A 21,482-nucleotide genomic window follows, 5' to 3' on the forward strand; every position below is an offset into this window, starting at 1 on the left:
TGAGTCTTGCTGCACCAAGCACGAACGGTAATGTCGTTGTGATGATGCTCTAAGTGAAAGTCGGTTAAGTGGCTGCTGTGGGCCATCCTATATCACAGCAGCAGGGGGCACTTGTAGTACAGAGCTGCTGAAGGTGTGATACAGTAGGCACAATCCATTGGTTCTGCCATATTCTTCATGACTGCTATCAATGTCAGATGGAAACTTGCAATTCTGTTACCAACCGTGAAATCCTGGTAGGATGGTATCGATACCACAAAAAGTACTGTAAGAAAAATATGCACAATGTAGAAGGAATGAACGACTGTAATAGTAGACTTACAAAAATATGATATCCATCAATTACAAAACTTTCTTATTGGCTATCTATAGAATCCTATTCTAATTCATTGGGTTATTTCGACTTGCTCAGACAACAGGGAATTCCCTGTAAGTCTTGGGGTGTTGTCAACTTACAATACATAATGTTTCATATAGCCGGCGCTCACTTTTAGAAATGAGTTAAAACTGTTAATACTCATTGTAGATTTGGACACCGTCATCTTTCCATTGGACAGTCAGTAGAATACCATTCATCACGAACTTGATAGACTTTTTACACCCAGGTGCAGGGCCCCTAACAGGCAGGGCTCACACCATTTGCTAATTCTTGCTACATGCCTAATCTAGCACTGGTCTTGCATCATGCCAAGCCAGAAATATGCTATAACCTATCAGCATGGTTTTTTACTTCGTTTGCTAGAACTGCTATTATATTAATTTTACCAAATATGGATTTTAAAAATGGTACAAAACATGTGTGATCAGTAATGACAGCTTGTCTCACTTTCACACATTCTCATACATGGCACTTCAGCATCCCTCCAGCAGGCATCAACAGCTGCTTCTCAATGGTGTGTACAACAGAAATTCGTATTTAATACAGGATCAAGATCTTCTTTCAGGAGTTTTATAGGCTAATGTGTATCGCTGTTTGAAATGTTAATTATCTCGATCAAAAAATATTTCCACGAGTTTAAGATTATGAAATTTATTTTCTAGGTTCCACATTATTTTTTTGAATAAAAGTGTGGGCAGCCAGTCTACCATACTGCATATAATCATGTCCAAATAGCATATGAAACTGGATCAGTAACTATGTAAGCTACTACCGTGTGAATAGTAATTTGTTATTACTCAATTTGGAGAAAACAAATTCTGTCTGAAAGATTTTAAACCTTTGTCATTTGAAAGAAGAATCTTCACTTATTTTATGTAAAACTTTAGTAGTCTGTTCTCCAAACTTTTGAAAAACCATCTATAAAACTTTTCTACACCACTTTAACTACTTTTCTTGACTCATTGTTATTCTATTGTTACCAGCTTTGAATTCATCTGAGCAACAAGGCAATGAGTTAAGGAATTCTTCATATGTACTTCTTTGAATTTCCTCATTTCTGAAATGTGGCAACACTGTTTTGAAAAAAATTTTGGAATTCTTTGTTTTATTAGAGTTAGATCTCGTTAGAGAGCTACAATTGTAACAGCATTTCTGCCAACTGTGATATGTTGTAAAATATTTTTTCTCTTTACCTTTCATCATAATTAATATATAGAAATATTACTTGTTTCATTAAATATAAAATCATGGGTGTAGGGAAAACATTTCAGTTTATTGTTATGGGTGTAACAGTGAATAAGGTCTCTAAAGTCAGTAAAGTTTTTGACATTATTAGAAATAAATGTTTTATTGAAAAAGTCATGAATTTTTCTCCAGTGTATCTGAGTAAACCATTAGCATTTCTTTTTCAGGAAAAATATAATCTAAACAGCATATGGTGTGAACTATTTTTCAGTTTTAGAAATTTTAAATGCTGAGTTTTAAATGTATTTACTGCACACCGGAAGTTTCCATCAAATTTCACTTTTCACAGACTTACCCGTATAACTTTACAGTCATATCGCAGTAGATACAGATTTTTCAGTTCATTAAGCACGATAGATTGTAAAAGAAAAGCAAACCTCTGTTATAAAATATGTAAACGGGGGGATTCACGAAAAGCAAATGTGAAAAGTGGAAAGAAGTCAACACTTCCATCTGACGATGGCCTCAGGCCCGAAACTAGTAATGGTAATATAAAATCATCTTTAATAAAAACTTATAGCTGTTTACAGTACGGAAACGGCTGCTGTGTTCTTTAAGCAATACGGATAAAATAAGAAACAGAGAAATAGAATACCAATTTCCTAAATCTATCGATAGTGTTAACAGAGTAGTTTCACTGTATCAGCTGCTGCCACAATATCCTTGACTTGCTCCAAGGTAGTTGATGACAACAGAGCTTCCTCTTCCGTAAAAACCAGCCATGGCGTCTGGGGTGAGTTTGGTTGGGGCTCGCTTTATTTAGTAGAAATGAGTGCATCGTACGTGTAATTTTTTTGTATTGCTTCAAATCATGTACTTTGTAATTAACTAGTTAATTTAGTATACTTATTTTTTCAGACATTGTATACTTACCCGGAGAATTTTCGAGCGTATAAAGTGTTGATAGCGGCACAATATGCTGGCAGCAATGTGAAAGTTGCTCCTGGCTTTGTTTTTGGAGAAACTAACAAGACTGAATCATTTTTAAAGAAGTTTCCACTAGGAAAGGTAATATTAATTATATATTTTCTATTAAGAAACCTCTGACTGCAAGTGAAGTACACGTGATCACTGTTGCCATTGCCGGCATGTGTTGAAATATTAAGAAGTCTGTTTTTTGTGTGAATCTACGCTTCGTGTATTAATTTTAGATGAATTGGTTGCAACAAAGAATACTGAAATATTAATAATTCGTTTTGTGAACAGTGCTGTGAGTGTGACTTATAACGGACGGTATTTCTTGACACGTAACAAGTGAGCAGTGAATCAACGGTACCAGAGATTTTAAAATTGTACTACTAACTGCTGGTTATAGTGAGGCATTATTTTTTATCCAACTGTGAAAAGTAATTTCCGTGCAGTGTGTGATACGTCACCCATTGTAAGTTTTTTTAAATCTTTTTGTTGCTTTCCGTATTCTGAAATCTGTAGGTAGTTTAGTGGCAGCATCTTATAGTGCCGTGACTTCGATGTTGAAATGTTTTGCTTGGAAGTAACCTGTGTGTAACGAGTCTTCAAAAGTTTTGCTTCCACAACTTATTTTTATTTTGGGTGATCTGTATCGAATATTGTGGTCCTAAGGTAGGGTACAAGTTGGGAATTAGTGGTATGGCATACTTTTGGAAGTGAAGGATATAGATCAATTTATTTTGAAGTCTGTGACTGTTATGTATGACTTGTTAATGATTTGGAAGACCTGTAACTAATTTATCCATCTGTAAAAATTGAATTGTTTTTCATATGGTTGAGGTATAGGATTTTATAGGGCCTGGTCAGTTTTAGCCCCCTTCTGAGCTATTAAGTCGTTTTTAAGATGTCATCTGCTTGTAGTGTTTAAACATAAATTGGGGTGGATTGTTTGTGCATTGTGATATGGAAGTGGCATATTGTGTAATTGTTCTTCACACAACCAGAAATCATGATTTGTGATAACTGCACGTTTTTTATTGCAATGCAATGTTTCCATCAATATGTATCACATTTTTCGGTGAGTATGCATGTGGGATCTCTCTCACCACCACCACCACTACCACCACTGTCAGATTACTAGGTTTTTTGTTAAATGACTTGTGTGGTGTGCATATAGTTTTTGAGAGTTAGCGTTGTATTTATCATGTGAAGGCATTTGTTTTAAGATATGTGGTTTTTAGAGGACAGTTTTGTAAAAGTTTTGTTACAAACTTCCTGTAAGTTTTTTGAGGCCACTGGATCCTAAATTTCGAAGTTCACAAAATTTCTCCACAGAAATGGGTCAAAGTGGGACTCCTGGCAGTTTTGCTTCTGACATGGAAATAATGATGTACAGCAAAGTTGACTATGAAAGTCGAGGATAAAATTTACCTCAGATTAGGTCCAAGTGACTTAACCCTCCCCCAGACCAAACATACGACATGAGCACATGTTTAAGTTCGCGTGGTTTCAGGCGCTGCCACCAAACCCAATTCCTTATCCCTCAATATGCTATGTTTCTATAAATGGTAAAATGAACTGCTATAATCAGATGTTCAATTAAATAAATGTTAATGATAGTTTTGCTCTGTTTGGCATTTTGTAATAATTGATGTTATTATTTAAAATAAGTTTGTAAGGCATTATCGTTTTCATGGCCTTGTCTACATGATTTGTTTGCAGTCTGAAAATATGTGGGTATGTTATAACTGCATTAGATAAGATGACTAATTTCATACCAGATAATAGACAAATAATTAGGGTTGAAACCAGTGTACAGTGTCTCGTACAATAATGAGGAGATGAGTTTTCACAGTGTGAAATAAGAAATGTGGTGTACCTTTGTAGAAGTGTGGTGTCACCGCCAGACACCACACTTGCTAGGTGGTAGCCTTTAAATCGGCCGCGGTCTGTTGGTATACGTCGGACCCGCGTGTCACCACTATCAGTGATTGCAGACCGAGCGCCGCCACATGGCAGGTCTAGTCTAGAGACTTCCGAGCACTCGACCCAGTTGTACAGCTGACTGCTAGTGATGGTTCACTGTCTACTTACGCTTTCATTTGCAGAGACGACAGTTTAGCATAGCCTTCAGCTACATCATTTGCTACGACCTAGCGAGGTGCCATATTCAGTTACTATGAATGTATTCTGAACAGATAATATTGTGAATTATGTACTGGCAAGAGCGACATTCATCATTAATGGATCAAAGTTAAGTATCAAACTAATTACGTCCGCTTTCTGAATTCTAATTCCTATTCATGTTCCAGGCCTGCATGAGCTAAAACACGTGCATTTCGGCCTCCACTAGTAACATGGTGTTGGCTCTTCTGCCAACACAACAAGAAGTCCTTGTTTACGTCCTTGACCTTAACGTGGCTTCTAGGTCTTGCGAATTGAAGTGGCTGAAATTCTCGCAATGTACTGCATTTGATGCGAAGCTTTGAGAAGTGGTGGCCTGATTTTTGGCAGCTATGAGAGTAGTCGTGACACCCAGCTTTGAATTTCCTTTTGATATAGTTGGCTAAAGCAGAGTGGTGGGAACCAGGTGATCCATGGATCTTTGGATTCCTATTTTTGCCCAACAGCTATTGTACCAGGTGTTAAGCTTAGAGAATATGCTGATGAGCAGTATCCTCGGTTGATAGCAGGGAAGGGAAATTGACAGTTTTGAATCCTGATTTGATGTAGCTCCTGTATTTGAACTGGTTCACACCCCTTTGCTTACACCACCACATAAATTGAGGAATAGTTTACTACTCTCCACTTTGGTCTCCCTGTCTATGTTCAGATCTTTAAATATTTGTATGTTCTGTTGCAAGACACTGTTTTTCTTTAGTGTCGTGGTGCATTTCACTTTGCTCTGGTTGTAAAAAACAATATTATCACAGCCACTGACTGTATACAAAGCAGGTTATGCTTTCCAGCCAGGTAGCCAATTACCTGAGGAGAGTACTGTTGGATTTTCCCTCTCCTAAGTTTCATCAGTAGTATATTACTTCATTGATGGAGACATGTTAGAATGACAAAGGCACGCCTTTCCCAACAAACATGATATTTGAATGTGTGGGGGCCAAAGTGAGCATCTTCCACGGCTTGCAAGGAGACTATGCCTGCTTTGTCAAACTTTTCCATTAATGAAACTCTCCTGGCAGATTAAAACTGCGTGCCGGACCGAGGCTCTAACTCGGGACCTTTGCCTTTCGTGGGCAAGTGTTCTTACCATCTGAGCTACCCAAGCATGACTCACGCCCTGTCCCCACAGCTTTACTTCCGCCAGTACCTTGTCTCCTACTTTCCCGACTTCACAGAAGCTCTTCTGCGAACCTTGCAGAACTAGCACTCCAGGAAGAAAGGATATTGTGGAGACATGCCTTAGTCACAGCCTGGGGTATGTTTCCAGAATGGCAAAGGTCCCGAGTTAGAGTTTCGGTCCGGCACACAGTTTTAATCTGCCAGGAAAGTTTCATAACAGTGCACACTCCACTGCAGAGTGAAAATCTTTCTTGTCCATTAATGTTGATATTAGGTGGTCCTTGATCTTCAGTTTTGAGGAAGTTTTCCTTTGAGAGAAGGAAATGTAGTTGGCACAAATATCTGAAAATTACAGTCCACTGTGCCAAACAACTCAGTGCCACAGGTATGCCCCATCAGGAGGGGGAGGTCAATACCATATCATGAATGTCTTACTCTTTGACCAAAGGAAGCATCAACCACAAACCAATATCACCGTCACACTACTTGAGGGGGGGGGGCGGGTTGAAATTCAGCAAGGACTAGGCTAAGGATGTTGAATTGTAGGTTCTGAGATGGCACACCTCCTCAGCTTTGAACTCGCTCTTCGACACATGCTATATGGTTATTCTGATGAGTCACTTTGGCCCGTTTGTGGGTAATTCTATTCTTTTTGGTTTCACAAAATCGACATTGCCGAAAATTGTTTCATTTCAGATAAAAGTGAAAAACCCAAAGTCTTTTTTTGCAAATTTTCTATTTCCAGGCCAAATTTTTGGTGGTGTTATAAGAATTTGGATTCAGTACCCTCAAAAACACAGAAATTTTGTTTAAACAACTTTCTGCTGTTTGGCCTTTCTTGAGCACCATTTGATTTGATTACACACAAACAGGAACAAATTGTGTCAAAATGGGCTTGTCACATGTGATGAATGCATGTGCTCTTTGATGTCATAATATTGTAGTCAAATTTTGCTGCAGGAAGATATTGGGCGTTCAGAGATTTCAGATAACTGTCTTCACGCAGCCAAATAATTGTCGGCGTCTTATTCCCATGTCAGTTCTTAAAGCATGTTTGATATTGCATTTCAAATTTATTAGTTTTTCAGGTATTAAATTGCCTATCCTCGTCAGTAAGATTTTCATGAATTGGGGTTTTGAATTGAAGCAAGCAGATAAAATGCAACGTTGATTTTAATAAATGTTCCCTTCACAAGTGCTTAATGTGCAGGGCTACTGTGCATGACAGTCCGGTGAACGATTTGGAAGCTGTGCGCTCTGATCTGACTTGTTACTGAAAGTGTTAAGTGCATGCAGTAAGTTCAACAGACTCTCGTTACAAGATTTGTGTTTATGTTAACTGTGTTTATATACTGCATTTGAATTTCATTGGCACATTTCATGTATTCTTTTTATATCTCCTGCAAGTGGTGCTCTGAGTCTCTTCATGTTATGCTGACCAGCCCTTTATGGCTTGTTGATTTAATGATAATGCCATACCTGAAAATGACATTTAAGAAATCTTCATCTCTCTTCATTTTTCAAAGGGCATGCAGTTCAACAATTTTGACTGTTGGCTAACTCAGCAAAAATGAACTTGGGGTAGTATATCAGAAACTAACAAGTTTTTCTAATGGAAGAAAGCTAGACCTACTTGCTAATATATTACAGATCTTAAGAGGGATTTAGTTTAGTAGCAAGTATTGGTTTGACATTCCTTTAAAATTGGAGTTGATAATATACTGGTAAGTTGAACTGGCAGATGCGGGATGTGGGCTTTACCCTGTTAGTATGTGGTATGTGAAGTCGCACATCCACTGTCAGGAAGAGTACAGAATGGTGCAAGTATTTTGTTTCTGTTTCTTGGGAAACAAGTTGTGATAACAGTTCCCTATAATGTAGCCAGCGGTTACATTTACTAGTAAGTTTGGCTGCTAACTTCAGATAATCTGGATACTTTATGAATGTGTATGAAAATTCATTTCATGTTATATCTACAAAATTGTGATGAACTTCAAATTGTTGGTTTACTTGTTTTATGTTAAATATTCAACAGCTTTAAAAATTACATTTAATTTACCTTACAGGTTCCAGCTTTTGAATCCTCTGATGGCCACTACTTGACTGAAAGCAATGCTATTGCTTACTATGGTAAGTTATTTTATACAGTCATTATGTAATTAAATTAAATATTTGTGAAATGAATGGAGGCATAAATAATTGTAGTTATTAATGTAAGCCCCTATTACTAATGGCTTGCCCTGAGAGAGGTTGAGGCTAGTTAAATTTTTGTAATTTTGACTGGTAAGAACTGATACCTTACAATGAATTTTATTTTAGCCTGCTATTGTAAAATAATACTACAGCAATAAAATGAAGTTGCAAAGAAAATGTGCCATTTACAATAACAAAACACAGTGCACACTTGTTTTAAGTGTGCCGACAGCAAAATGTCAAATTCTTTGGGAAGAAGCCTATACAATACTTCGTAACAACAAGCTGCATTCAATGAGTGTGGTGTCATAACTTTTTAAATTATGTTCGTTTGAGCTGTTGCCAGCGGGCTTAGGTATGTGCAAAGCTAGAATTGCATATGAGCAGTGCCTTCTCCAGGTTCTCACTACAGAAGTCTGGCAGTTAAAATGTATAAGCAGTAACTGCCAGATTCGCACATGCCCAGGGTATTCTCCATATGACCTCCATTTATGTTTCGTGATTTTGCTGTTATCTTCATTTATAGATTAAAATACATTCTCATTTATGGAAGACTAAAGTATGTTATTAGTTTCAGGTTTCTGATTTTATTTTATCTTGTTGTTATTGGCAAACGTGCACTAATTGCTTTGCAGAGCAGTGAGGTTATTTTTGTCTGTTTGCTAAAGAAATGCTCTGCAGAGGCAGTCAGTTAATTTGAAACAAAATGCTTCTTCCACGCTGTTAGCTATTTCATCTGTTCACTGGATTTTAAGTGCACATTTTTGTCTTCTGGCACATATGGTGTTATGCCATAATAAAGAACTAAACATGAGACTATACAATAATGGTACTCAAAGAAAACTGGCTTCCTGAAAACCCCACTGAAAGGCTTTAGCAGGATTTTACATATCTGCCTTCCAGGAAACGCATTGCTTTTCAATTGCAAGGCATGTTTGAACACTTAATCTAGTACCTCCTTTAGGCTTGACGTTAATTGTTATTCACATCTCAGATTTACAGAACACCATTCTTCAGTAAATTATGAGACTGACAGCACACTGTGTTTTTATCATTTTAACTCCAAACAAGGTGAGGAGTTCGTTCTGTTACATAATTTTTTCAAGAAATATGTATTCCTTCTTACTAGCTTCTTGTAGTGCTGTGTGGATGCAAACATTGGAAATGCTACATTACAGTATTGCAGAGTTTGGATTAAAAAATCTGTTAGTTACTACATAGCAAAAGATTACAGTGCTTTGAGTTTTAGTCTAGTAGTGCCACGAATATTGTGCCAAGGACTGCTTTCTAATTTTGCATTCTGTATCTGGGTAGGATACGATGAAAAGATTGCCATAAGTAAAACAATTCCTTATATTCCCTATGAACAACATCCCTCACTGCTCCACACGATGCCCTGCTACACACAAAATTCTAAACAAAATGCAATGACCAAAGCAAACACCAAGGCCCACCTCCCCCTCACCAAGGGACACTCACTGCTCTTCGGCTAGGTTGTACTTGGCTACCTCAGGGCCTCAGCCATTGCAGCATCTTTTCCTTTCCATGTTGCATGTCTATCCTCATGCTGTTCTTTTCCCTCCCTTGGGAACGTGTGGGGTGTTTTTGGATTGTTCTGTATTTTCAGTGCCGTATACTGTTTCATAGGACCCCTTTTTCACCTCCTCTTATGTTTCCTCTGCTTTGCTATTTGAGGTTCTCCTCCTCCATGTGCACTGCTGAAGGCCAGCCCACGTGACATGTAACAGGTGAGTAATGCATAATTCCCAGCCCCGGGTCTGCAGGTAGGGTCCGCACATACCCCCTTACACAGGCCAGGCCCAGAGAGGAACATTGCCTGAGCTGCTACCTTCCCAGATTGCTTATTGGTCCCTCTGTCGGGTGTTTGGGAGATGTGACATTAGGTGTGAAAAATCATCTAAGGTGTGCCTACTTCTGAAGGGGGCCCACTGTTGGAAGAAGCATGCCATCGGAGACGCTGGCGATCATGGGGATTTTCAGTGTGCCAATCATGTTCAGTCAATGGCTACAAAATGGAATGAGGCTGACAATTCACTCTCTCCCAGCTGCACCAAGGTTCCTTGAGATTTCCCGTGCTGAAGAGTCAGTCTGATGCAACGGTAAATCCGTTTATTATTCAGAAAGGTGTTGATGCAGTTACTGGCCCTGTGAAATCCTGGTCTCGTTTATGCAATGGTACTTTGCTTCGGAAGACTACTGCTTATTCTCAAGCAGTAAAACTGCTTGCAGCTTCACTCTTTCATGGCTATCCTGTTAGTGTCGGGGCCCTAGAGCTGTCCCCATGGTGTTATGCACATCTCTGATCAGGGTGTCATTGCCGTCACTTGGGTGATGAAAGAAGTAGATGCCTCGTTTGTGTGCGCATGCACTATCTTTATCACTTTTGATAGAGTGGTTCTTCCATCAAAGATCAAAGCAGGTTATGAAGTTACCTCAGACTATATATGTGCTGCTACCAGTGTCAATGTTACAACCACATTCGAGAGTGTTGTCAACACCCAGCCTGAGGCAGGAATACTCACTAGGGCGATTGTCCACTTCCACCTCCCTGCTGCACCAACTGCAATGGTGACCATGTCGCTTCTCCTACGACTGTCCCATGTACCTTGGTGAGCGGGCTGATCAAGAGATTCGGGTGAAGGAAAAGGTGCTTTACCTGATCCCTCACAAGTTGCTCACTAGTCGGAAACTGTGTTATACCATCTGGTATCCACATTACTGTTCTTGCCACCTCTTGCTCCATGGAGGACATGGCCACACAGACATGCAACCTCAAATTCAGCTCCTGAGGTTGTGAAATTGCCCTGTGTCATGAAAGCGTCCTTATCTCTTTCAGCTGTGTAACATGCCACTAAACTTTTGCCTCATAGGGTGAAGTCACCAGCTACGTAACCGCCAGGCCAGGAAGAATGGAAGGAATACTCTCGTGAAGACTTCCTTCGTCCCTCCAGCCAAAAAACATCTCTCTCTTCCTCTGCCAAGCGGAAAGACTCGAAGTCAAATTTCAGTTTTCTCCTTTGCCAACTTGACGTTCCTCTTAAACAGTATTGTCACGCAATACCCTCGCCCTGCAGGCTTTGTGTTGCCAGTGCGCACTGCCAACCGTTTTGCTGAACTGAACTTCGCAGGCTGACAGGAGGAATATACCGATGCTTCTGTAGGCCTGAAGGAGCAGGATCCTCCTGTCTCTGCCCTGTAGCAACAAGTCTTCAACACTTGGCAGTCACCAAGCTGACACATCTTCATTTTTTCCTCATCATGACTCTCCTCCAATGGAACATTCGTGGTCTTTGATCCAACAAAGAGATTTATGGCATCTTTTAGCATTGCAGCGTTCACTTGTTTTGTTTCCAGGAAACAAAATTGTCCCCTCATGACAGCTTTGAGCTTTTGCATTTCTTACTGGTTCGCTTTGACTCCCCCTCCCTGAGGTCGGCATTCCGTGTCGTGGGGAGTCTTGCTGGTCATACTGGATGACATTCATAATAATCAACCCATCATCATGTCTGCCCACCTTCAAGCAGTTGCAATACTCCTTTTCCTTCCTCACATGACCTTTTCCCTTTGTACCTTTTACATCCCTCAGTCATTGAGGTGTCATCAGGGCAGACTTTCTCCACCTTATTGGGCAGCTACCACACCCCTTTCGGCTACTTGGTGACTGTATGTACCATCTGCTTTTGGATCTTACAGAGCCTGTCTGAGAGGTGCCCTCTTGACTGACCTTCTTAATCACCTTAACCTCTTTTGTCTTAACACAGGAGCTACCCACGTTATTTTCAGATCCCACACCTATTCCCATTTGGAACTATTCTTCTGCCCTGCCCAGCTTGTCCTTCGTCTCTAGAGGTCCTTTCTCGCTGACACATACTTGAGTGACCATATCCCATGTGCTATCCGTTTGCTGACACCTACTCCACATACGTGCACACTCTAGTGGCAGCTCACTAAGGTCGACTGAAGGCTTTACTCCTCCCTGGCGACTTTCGACAAACATTTCCCCAGTTGTGATGACCGGGTGGAATATCTTACAAATGTTATCCTTTACTGTTTCAGAACATTCCATTCCTAGCACCTCCTCTTCACTATGCTTTGTTCCGGTCCCTAGGTTGGACTGAGACATGCTGTGATGCGATTTGCACACAGAGACATGCGCTCCACATTTTTAACAGTCATCTTACAATGGAAAACTGCAATTCATTATAAACAGTTGCATGCACAGTGTCGTCGCGTTCTTCGGCATAGCAAAGAAGCTAGCTGGATTTCATTCACTGTTTCTCTTAACAGTTCCACTCCCTTTTCCTTCGTGTGGGCTGACCTCCAACGGCTGTCTGGGACCAAGATAAATTTCCAGCCTGACAGTAGCAGACGATGTCATCGTGGGCCCTATTGCTATCTCCAACACCTTGGACCCCCATTTTGCAGATTTCGAGCTTCTCCCCCTATAACTCTGCTTTCCTCCATTGGAAATTTGTAGAGGGACTCAGGTGAAACCCTTCTCTTCAAACAGTGAGTGCTACAATGCTGCCTTTACTGTGAGGGAGCTAGATCTTGCTCTCACTTCATCCCGATCCTCCGCCCCCGGGCCAGGCAACATTCATTCAGATGTTGCAGATCCTTTCTCTAGCAGGCAAGAACTTTTTGTTCAACATGAACAACCACATCTGGGCAGAGGGCACATTACCCAGATGCTGGTGTCAAGCCACTATCATACCCATACTTAAGCCCACTAAGGACAAACACCTTCCTTCCAGCTACTGCCCCATTTCTCTTGCCAGCTGTATTTGCAAGGTAAAGGAATGTAGGGTTCCTGCCCGGCTGGTATGGTGGCTCGAGTCTCACAATTCACTAACCACTGCACAGTTTGGATTTCAAGCACAGCATTCTGCAGTTGACCTACAGCACCCGTTAGAGGACGAGCGTCTTTTGTACTCGCTACATGTGGGGATTCTGTGGCTGCCTACCGTGTTTCCTTGAGAAATTTTTAAAGGGCAGGGTCTTCAAGGTATGTATGGGTTCTCCCTTGTCGGATACCTTTCTTCTAGAAAAAAGTGTGCCTCAACATTCCATCCTGAGTGTCCTCTTTGCTGTCTCCATTAACCCTATCGTGGCCCGTCTCTGGCTCCCTTTCCATTGACAATTTTGCCATATGTTGCAGTTCTCCATGGCCTTGTCATTGAGCGGCATCATCAGAGATGTCTCAATTGCCTACACTCGTGGAGCATTGACAGTGGCTTTCATTTTTGCAATGACAAAACAGTGTGTGAATTTCTGGCGGCGCAATTGCTTTCTTCCGCTGTTTTCACGTCTTGGGCGTGTTGCTCTTCTGTTAGTTGAAACTATGAAATTCCTGGACTTTCTGGGTCCTCCCAAGTGTCTTACCCAGCAGCCAGCTGTATGTGGTTCCTCAATGCCCTATGTGTCCTAAATGGTACTTCCTTGGGAGCAGGTCAAACCCCCCTCCTTTTGCACTGGCCCCTTGCCCATTCAAAACTAGACTATGGGTGTTTCGTTCATGCATCTGCATGTCCGTCCTTCTCTCACCGACTTAATACTATCCACCGTCATCACTATCCATCGTCGTCACATCCATTTGGCCACTGGTGCCTGTTAGATTAGCCCGGTTGAGTCTGTATGCAGAAGTTATTGAACTACTGATGTCCACCACCATGACTTTCTCCTTAGCAGATAGGCATGCTGTTTGTCTGCTATGCGTTGCCACCCATCCTATGCCTTCTTCAATGACTCCTTTTATACCAGTATTGGGCGCATGCCTATTCTATTACCTCCTGGAGTTCGCTTTCAGCTCTTGTTCCGGCAGCTTAACTTCACGCTACCTGCAACTTTCCCTGTGGGTGTGAACCCTTCACCATCTTGGCTTCGTGTGGCGGCCCATGATCACCTTGGCCGTCATTTGCTTCCTAAGGACACTACTCCAGCTGGGCTGTGTGGCCTTCAGTTTCACGACCTTTGCACAGTCTTTCACAGTAGTACCTTTGTGTACACTGATGATGCCCCGACTGGTGTCGGGTGTACCTTCGTCATTGGTGTGGACATTTTTGGGTGTCAGCTTCCAGAACACCGCTCGGTATTTACAACAGAGTTCGTCATTCTGTATCAGGCCACCCAGTACATCTCGTGATGCAGGATTTTAAATTGCATTATCTGCTCACTATCTCTGTGCCCTTACAAGCTTCTGTGTGTTGCACACCACCCACCCATTAGTGCACCGGGTCCAGGAAAGCTGTTACTTGCTCTCTTGAAAGAGCCACTCTGATGTTTATGTGGGTTCCTGGTCATGTGACTTTGACAGGAAATGTAGCCACTGATGCTGTTGCCAAGCCTGCAGTCCTCATACTTCAGCCTGCTGGTTCTTATATTCCCTCAGATCTGTGTTGCCATGTATTAGCAGGTGGGGTCACTTTGGTGTCACCAGTGGTCTGGTCCTCTTGTCATGGAAGTAAATTCCAGGCTAGTAACTATCTCCCAGAGGCTTGAACGACGAATGACCTCTTCTTCGCACTGTCTCTTTAGCTGTTGCCACTTGTTCAGTGGTGCTCCCCCACCACTTTCTGTACATTGCGCCCAACTTTTAACTGTTTGCCTTTTCCTGACGGAATGCCGTTTTTCTTTAATCACTTACGATCCCAGTTTTAGTGAATGAATTACGCACTGGCTGTCGACCATGTTTTACTTTTTATCTGTCATAGCAATATGGTAAAGGACATTTAGTTTTTAGTTCTGGACCTCCGTTTTTCTATGGTGTGTTTTATAACCCTTTCTCCACATCCCAGTTTTTAGCTCTCTTTTTATGTTGATTGCGATTGATGTGGAGTCGTTTTTAACTCCTCTCTGTCTTCGTGTTCTATAGTTTCGACAAGGGCACATATTATCCTAATTTTTGTGCCCTAAAACAAAACCAAGCAAGGGCATTGTATTTTGTCATACCTGCAAATACGCAGTAACACCTGTTTCCTGGTGCTCTCTAACAAGTGCTCTAACGAACCTATTTCTAACAGGTGGGAAAACATTGCAATTAGTGGTTTGAGAAGCACTGGTTTCAAAACAAATACTTTTTACACAAGATGAATTGTTATGTGTGAGAGAGACGAATTTCTTAAATCATTGAGTGTTTGGCTCAGTCCATCTGTAATGAGTGCAAAATTGAGGTTACTAAAGTGGTGTGCACATTGTAAGGCAGGTGGCTGATGTCTTCTGCACTTACAGAAAATACTTTGCAATGGCTTTGATTTGGTTTCTCTGTATAGCACATGCAGTAGTTGCCCTACTCCAAGGCTTAGGTGAATGTTGTATGGGGACACTGGTTCTGTATATTCAAGGGATGCTGTCACTACCAATTGTCTTGCTTATGTTCTCATATGTAGACACTAGACTTATAAAGTGGTCATCACCAGACTTGGGCAAAATGAGTTTGCTCGGGCAAAATGAGTTTGGCATGTACACTGAAGCACCTGCAGCACACAGAATTTTGAGAATGTCATGTAGTGTATACATCTTGCTACTGAATGTGTCACCACCACCGTGTTATTAAATACAGACTACGCAAGTATACCCTTTTAGTTTTTAGAGGTTAGGATATGTTTCACCTTCTCTGGGCCCTGCCACATGCAGCTACATGTTTATGGAGCAGACATGTATATTTAAAATTCGCTTTCTGGATGTAACAAACATACTTTGCTAGTTTGAGGAAAACTATAATTAGAATATTTGACTCAACCTTTTCGAGTAAGGCGAAGTGAACTGTTACTGGTTCATTTCGTAAGTAGAAAAGGAAGAGAAATAGACAACATCCACCCTGCATGCCTTGTGCTAAGCAGAACTAAGGCTGTCTCACAAACTTGAAAATGTCAAGCCTATGACATGCCAGGAAAATTTACTCAAACCTTTGTTAGCAGACAATAGGGATTAAGCAGAAGCCATTGCCAGTTGTATACAAAAACATTTGTTGAAAATCTGAGGTCATAAATAGCATTTGACTTCTGACTCTGCCCATTAACTTAAATTATATGACCATTAATTTACATTCCTTAGGTCCACTAAATGATTTGTTCAGTTTCATATGACCATTACACTACTTAAACAATTTAAAGGCCAGGTTAGAATATTGACAATATTATGAAAAAGGGAAGATTGCTGCTAACCATAAAGATAAAACATTGAGTTGCAGACAGGCATGAAGAACAGTATGTAATGTATGAGCTTTCTGCACACTTTCACACAAGCAACCATACCTCACACACAACTGCTACCTCAGCCTGATCTTTTCATAATATTGTTCACATCACACTATTTAGAAAGTAAATGGAACAATTTAATGTCCAGGAAAATACTCGTTTCAGTTTTCATGCAGTTTCTTCAGTCTTGTAAATTATCAGAAACCTCATTTGTTTGCACATATGTGCTGTGCTGTGTGTGTGTGTGTGTGTGTGTGTGTGTGTGTGTGTGTGTGTGTGTGTGTGTGTGTGTGTGTGTGTGTGTGTGTGTGTGCAGAATGTAGGCTTGTAATTATTTTTAGTGGGATAAATGTTCAGAGGAGATCAGTGGATATTGTAAAATGAAATGAACTGTTCATATTAGTTTATGCACAAAAGGGATGGCATGCGGCCTGTAGGCCATGTGCTAAACAGAACTGGGCTGTCAAACAGTCTTTCAAATGTTGGTTGGGGAAGAAAATGGAAATAAATTAAAACTCGTTATGTTGGTACTGAGTCAACGACACTCTTCTAAAATATTCTCGGTGCCTTTTCTGATGAACAACAATCTATCCTTTTCATATTTTTATTTGTTCCTGGACTTTTCTTTGCTTGTTTTTGGGTATACTGAAAGGAAGACACTAGTAAATGTGACCCCTTACATACAGCAGATGTGTGAGAAATTGTACACTAAACAATGCAACCATTGTAGAAATTGGGTGCTCTATACCAGATAATGTCTGTCAGTATGAAATGTGCAATTTTTCCAATAACTGACTGCATAGAATAACTTTGTGAATCATTACATATGAAATGTTGGAGCCAACTGCAGACTTCTTTGCAGTATGTTTGTTTAGTTCCATGTCTCCTTTCTCAAAGGCAGCTGCGCATTGTTGTGTAAGCTGTAACTCAGAAAGGTAAAAAAAAGTTACACATTTTGCATTGTTTATTTGATTAATAGATTAACAATTTTCAAGTGTACTACATTTGTGTAAGTTAATCATTGTCTTTTAGATAGCTGTATGTTTCGCTGTAAATGGCATAGGAGGTTGTCACATTGAGATACTTTCTATTGTCATTCAGTGGAATGTCACATTCTTTACGGAATATTTGGCCCTGTGTGTAATGATAATCTATCCTAAATCCCTCAGACAAAAAAACAGTGCCCAGTAGTTGGAAGAAAGCACACGGTACACCTGTGTGCGAGTAGGGTAGCAAGTGATTCACATCAGTACATCACAAGTCACCATAAGGTGCATGGCAGTGTCTACCATTCAGTATGCTGACATCCATTCATTGTAAAATCTTAGAATATATTCTGAACTTGAACATAATGAGGTATCTTGGAAAGAATGACCCCTCCTTGTTTACAAACATGATTTCAAATGACATTGATCGTGTGTAACCCAATTCGTGTTTTTCTCACGTCTTCTTGGAAACAGTGGATCAAGACAGGTAGATGCTGTATTTCCTTACTTCCAAAAGCCTTGAACCCAATACCACACATGCTTATAATTAAAAGTAGTCATATGGGGCATCAAACAAAATAAGTGACTGAATTGAGGATTTTTTGGTAAGGAGGACACTGCATGTTATTCTGGAGTCAACATATGTAGAAATAAATTCAGATTCCCAGGGAAGAGTTTTGGGCTATTTGCTGTTCATTTGTTTATAACTGACATGGTTGATGCATTGATGGTAACCTCACATGTGTTTGCAGACGATGCAGTTGTATGTAATGAAGATACTATCTAAAACAGATGCAGCAATATTCAATAGGGCATTGATTAGATTTCAAAGAAGTGCTAAGATTGTCAGTTTCCTTTAGATGTTCATAAATGTGTAATTTTGCGCTCAACAAAATGAAAATATGTATAGCTTATGAATACAAAAACAGCTAGCAATTTGAATAAGTTATTTATCACAAATATCTGGTTGTAAGAACTTGTATAAGACCTTTTAACGGTGTATAATGGAACAATCGCATAGGCTTAGCGTAGATAAAACAAGTGGCAAAATTTTGTTCATTGTTAAAATACTATGGAAGTGCAATGATTATACAAAGGAGATTATGTTCCATCGTCTTTCGGGCGTGCACTCGGGACAGCGACAATTCTTGCGATATTTCGGCTAGAAACCTCCCAGCCATCTTCAAGGCGAGTTGGAGACTGAGTTCATAGCGTTTGCACGTGCCTATTGATACGGAGAGTCACGTGATACAAAGCTGCTGAGGATTGAAAGTGCATGCGTCAAAGATATCAAAGTTGCCACTACTGTGCTAGTCATAGATAAGATGTATATAGCAAAGATAAACACATACGCGCCGAGTGCAAACAAAATAGTGCTGCTGCGAATCCATCATGCTTGTAAATAAATAATTAATCTTTAAAAGCGGTAACATCTGTCGGAAGTGAAGATGCAGAAATTCTTTCCGAACGAAGGTGTGAAATAAGCGGTTTCCAAGCATTGTCAAGATGAAATCCTTGGTCACGGTGTCCATGGCATGGCCAGTAGAAATGCAAGGTTCGGCAACTGCTGATTTGTTGGACTGAAGACGTGTGTACCGCTGGTGTTCGATGCATCGTTTCTGTACAGTGCGCGTGGTTTGCCCCGTGTAACGTTTGCCACACTCACAAGGGATGTCATAAAATCCCGCCTTTCGCAAGAGCAGATCATCCTTAACGGATCCCAACAAGACTGCAGTCTTAGCTGGTGGGCGGAATATCACATCCACTTTGTTTCTTCAAGATTCTAGCGATTTTAGAAGAAACATTACCCACGTATGGGAGAAAGGCTGTAGATTTCACCTCCCTTTCCACTTCCTCATCCTTTTCCTGTGATTTTTCTGCAGTTTTTATTTGCAGGGCTCTCTTAATCTGCTGTTGCAAATAGCCATTTCTCCTAAAAACTGCCTCTAGGTGTACAAGCTCATCCTGCAGGCTGTCAACATCAGTTACTACGTGAGCCCTGTGGACCAAAGTTTTCAGAACACTCATAATTTGCGACAGATTGTGGCAGCTAGACGCCTGCAAATACAGGTCTGTGTGTGTGGGCTTATGGTATACGCAATGACCTAGGGATCCATCTTCTTTTCGGCGAACCAGCGCATCCAGAAACGGTAAACAGCCATTCTTCTCTTGCTCCATAGTGAACTTGATGTTTCCGTGAATGGAATTGAAGATGTTCCAAAAACTCTATCAATTTATCCTCTCCGCGGGGCCACACTATGAAAGTGTCATCCACGTATCTCCAGAAGACCGTCGGTTTTAATACTGCTGAGTTGAGGGCTTTCTCTTCAAAACCGTCCATAAAGAAATTATCGCAAGAAAAATTGTCGCTGTCCCGAGTGCACGCCCAAAAGGTGATGGAACATTATTTCCGCCGGGAAAACTTCAAGAATCAAAGGAGATTATGTACAAAGCCCTTCTGCAACTCTTTCTCAAGTGTGTTGAGTCCATGCCATATAGGAATTAGACTATTGAATGTATACCAAGAAAGGCAGCATGAATGTTCAAAAGTTTGTTTGACCTGTGGTTGAGTGACATGTAGATGCTGAATTGACAGAACAGGCAGGAGCTTGAAGATAGATGCAGACTATCCTGAGAAAGCATTGTGTCAAGAACCAGCTTTAAATGATTTGCACAAATTACTACACATTGCATCTGTTGGGTGGAAAGCACAAGCTGAGGCCGACCATAGCATGCACAGAGGCAGAGCAGTGATTCTGTCTGTGCCCTGTATACAAATTGAATGGAAAGAAGCTCTAATAAGTTCTACAGTGGAATGTACCCTCTACCGTACACTTCAGTGGTTTTCAAATTGTGGATGTAAATATTAATATAATGTGTAGTTATCCATGTTTCAGTTATTACCCTTTTGAAAATTACAGTGTTCATTTCTTGGAACCCATAGCTAAATAAGTCTTGTATGTTTTTCGGAATATTGCTTAATATAACGGTTGGAAACTAGTAGAACACTTGTGCACTAGCTTTGCTGTTGGCTGAATAGGATTGCTTGGGTAGAAAGGGTAACTTTGTGTTTGTGTAACTGAAGTGTGTATATTTGATTAGTTGGGCATACTGAATGGGTTGGTAATTCCACACTCAACTTTTGGGATTAACATACCTGGAGAGCCTTTTTTAAAAGCAGTGTGTCCTTCTTTTAACTGCCAGGATTGAAGAGCAGCTGAGCTGCTTTTTAGATTTCACCTAGCCCCCACCCATCACACATCAGCAGAGAAGTGGTGTCAATCATGGTTGCCTAACCTTTATATTGTCAATTCAACTTTTCGTTTTAAATGAACTGTACCTTTAAATTCATTTCATAACCAGGAAATGAACAATAGAGCAGAGCTAAGATTCTCTCACATTTGGCTTAGCAAGGAAAAGAGAGCATCTAAAACTTTACTTCTGTTACTACTTAAGGGATACAAAATGCAATGGAGTTGAGGGCCCCAATTTTCTATTTTCAGGAAGTCTTCAAACAATTAACACCCATTACTTTACTCTAAATGCTTACAACAACCAAGCCGTTAATTTTATTCTCTCAGGAGGTACAACAAACACTGTTAATGACTGTGTGTGTTGTATATTTCTACATTTATTGCAGTTGCTTGTATGAATTTGTTTTCTAGAAGAACAGTAATTTTTCTGAAAAAAATTTAAAATGTTAATCCAACCTTTTCTTGTATGACTGAATGAAATGTTCAGTTACATTTTGTAAACAGAAGAGGCAGAGAAAGGAACAACATCCACCCTGCAGGCCTTGTGCTAAGCAGAACTAAGGTTGTCTGACAGTATTGCAGGTCTTGGTCAAATAGGACTGCTTAGCAGGGAAGTGGTACAAGAAATTAAAAATGTCGTTTTGCATACGAAAAAAGTGTTGTACAGTGTTTCTTGTGTATTTAACGGCAACAGTATTAAACACCTCATTGTAACTGTCTCATTAACTGTAGCAACACAACGACATATTCAGTCAGTATTATCTACAGGGGATACTTTGACCACAAAAAAATTAAAATAATACAAATTTCATTTTTAACAACATGCTTTTTAAATATTCATTTAGGTGTATGTAGGGTCCAGAACCTGAAAATATTGACACTGACATCCATTGTCAAAAGTCGTATCTACTACTATTACTAAGGTTTTTGGATTAAGTTTGAATGCAAAAGAATTGTAGAATGTGGTAGAAGAATTATTGAAAACAAATTGGCATCGTTAGAG

The 21,482-nt window shown here is 40.3% G+C and overlaps 1 protein-coding gene across 1 annotated transcript in view; it reads left to right on the forward strand.

Annotated features, from left to right (window-relative positions):
• The first annotated feature begins 2,285 nt into the window (after positions 1–2,285).
• The window catches only part of LOC124716981 (elongation factor 1-gamma), a 50,843-nt gene continuing 31,646 nt past the window's right edge, over positions 2,286–21,482 (forward strand). The window contains exons 1-3 of the mRNA XM_047243585.1: positions 2,286–2,357; positions 2,483–2,632; positions 7,897–7,960. Coding sequence (XP_047099541.1) covers positions 2,346–2,357; positions 2,483–2,632; positions 7,897–7,960 — 226 coding nt within the window. The 5' untranslated portion in view covers positions 2,286–2,345. The remainder of the gene's footprint in view (positions 2,358–2,482; positions 2,633–7,896; positions 7,961–21,482) is intronic.

This window comes from Schistocerca piceifrons, chromosome 9, assembly GCF_021461385.2.
Source record: "Schistocerca piceifrons isolate TAMUIC-IGC-003096 chromosome 9, iqSchPice1.1, whole genome shotgun sequence".
NCBI classification, from domain to species: domain Eukaryota; kingdom Metazoa; phylum Arthropoda; class Insecta; order Orthoptera; family Acrididae; genus Schistocerca; species Schistocerca piceifrons.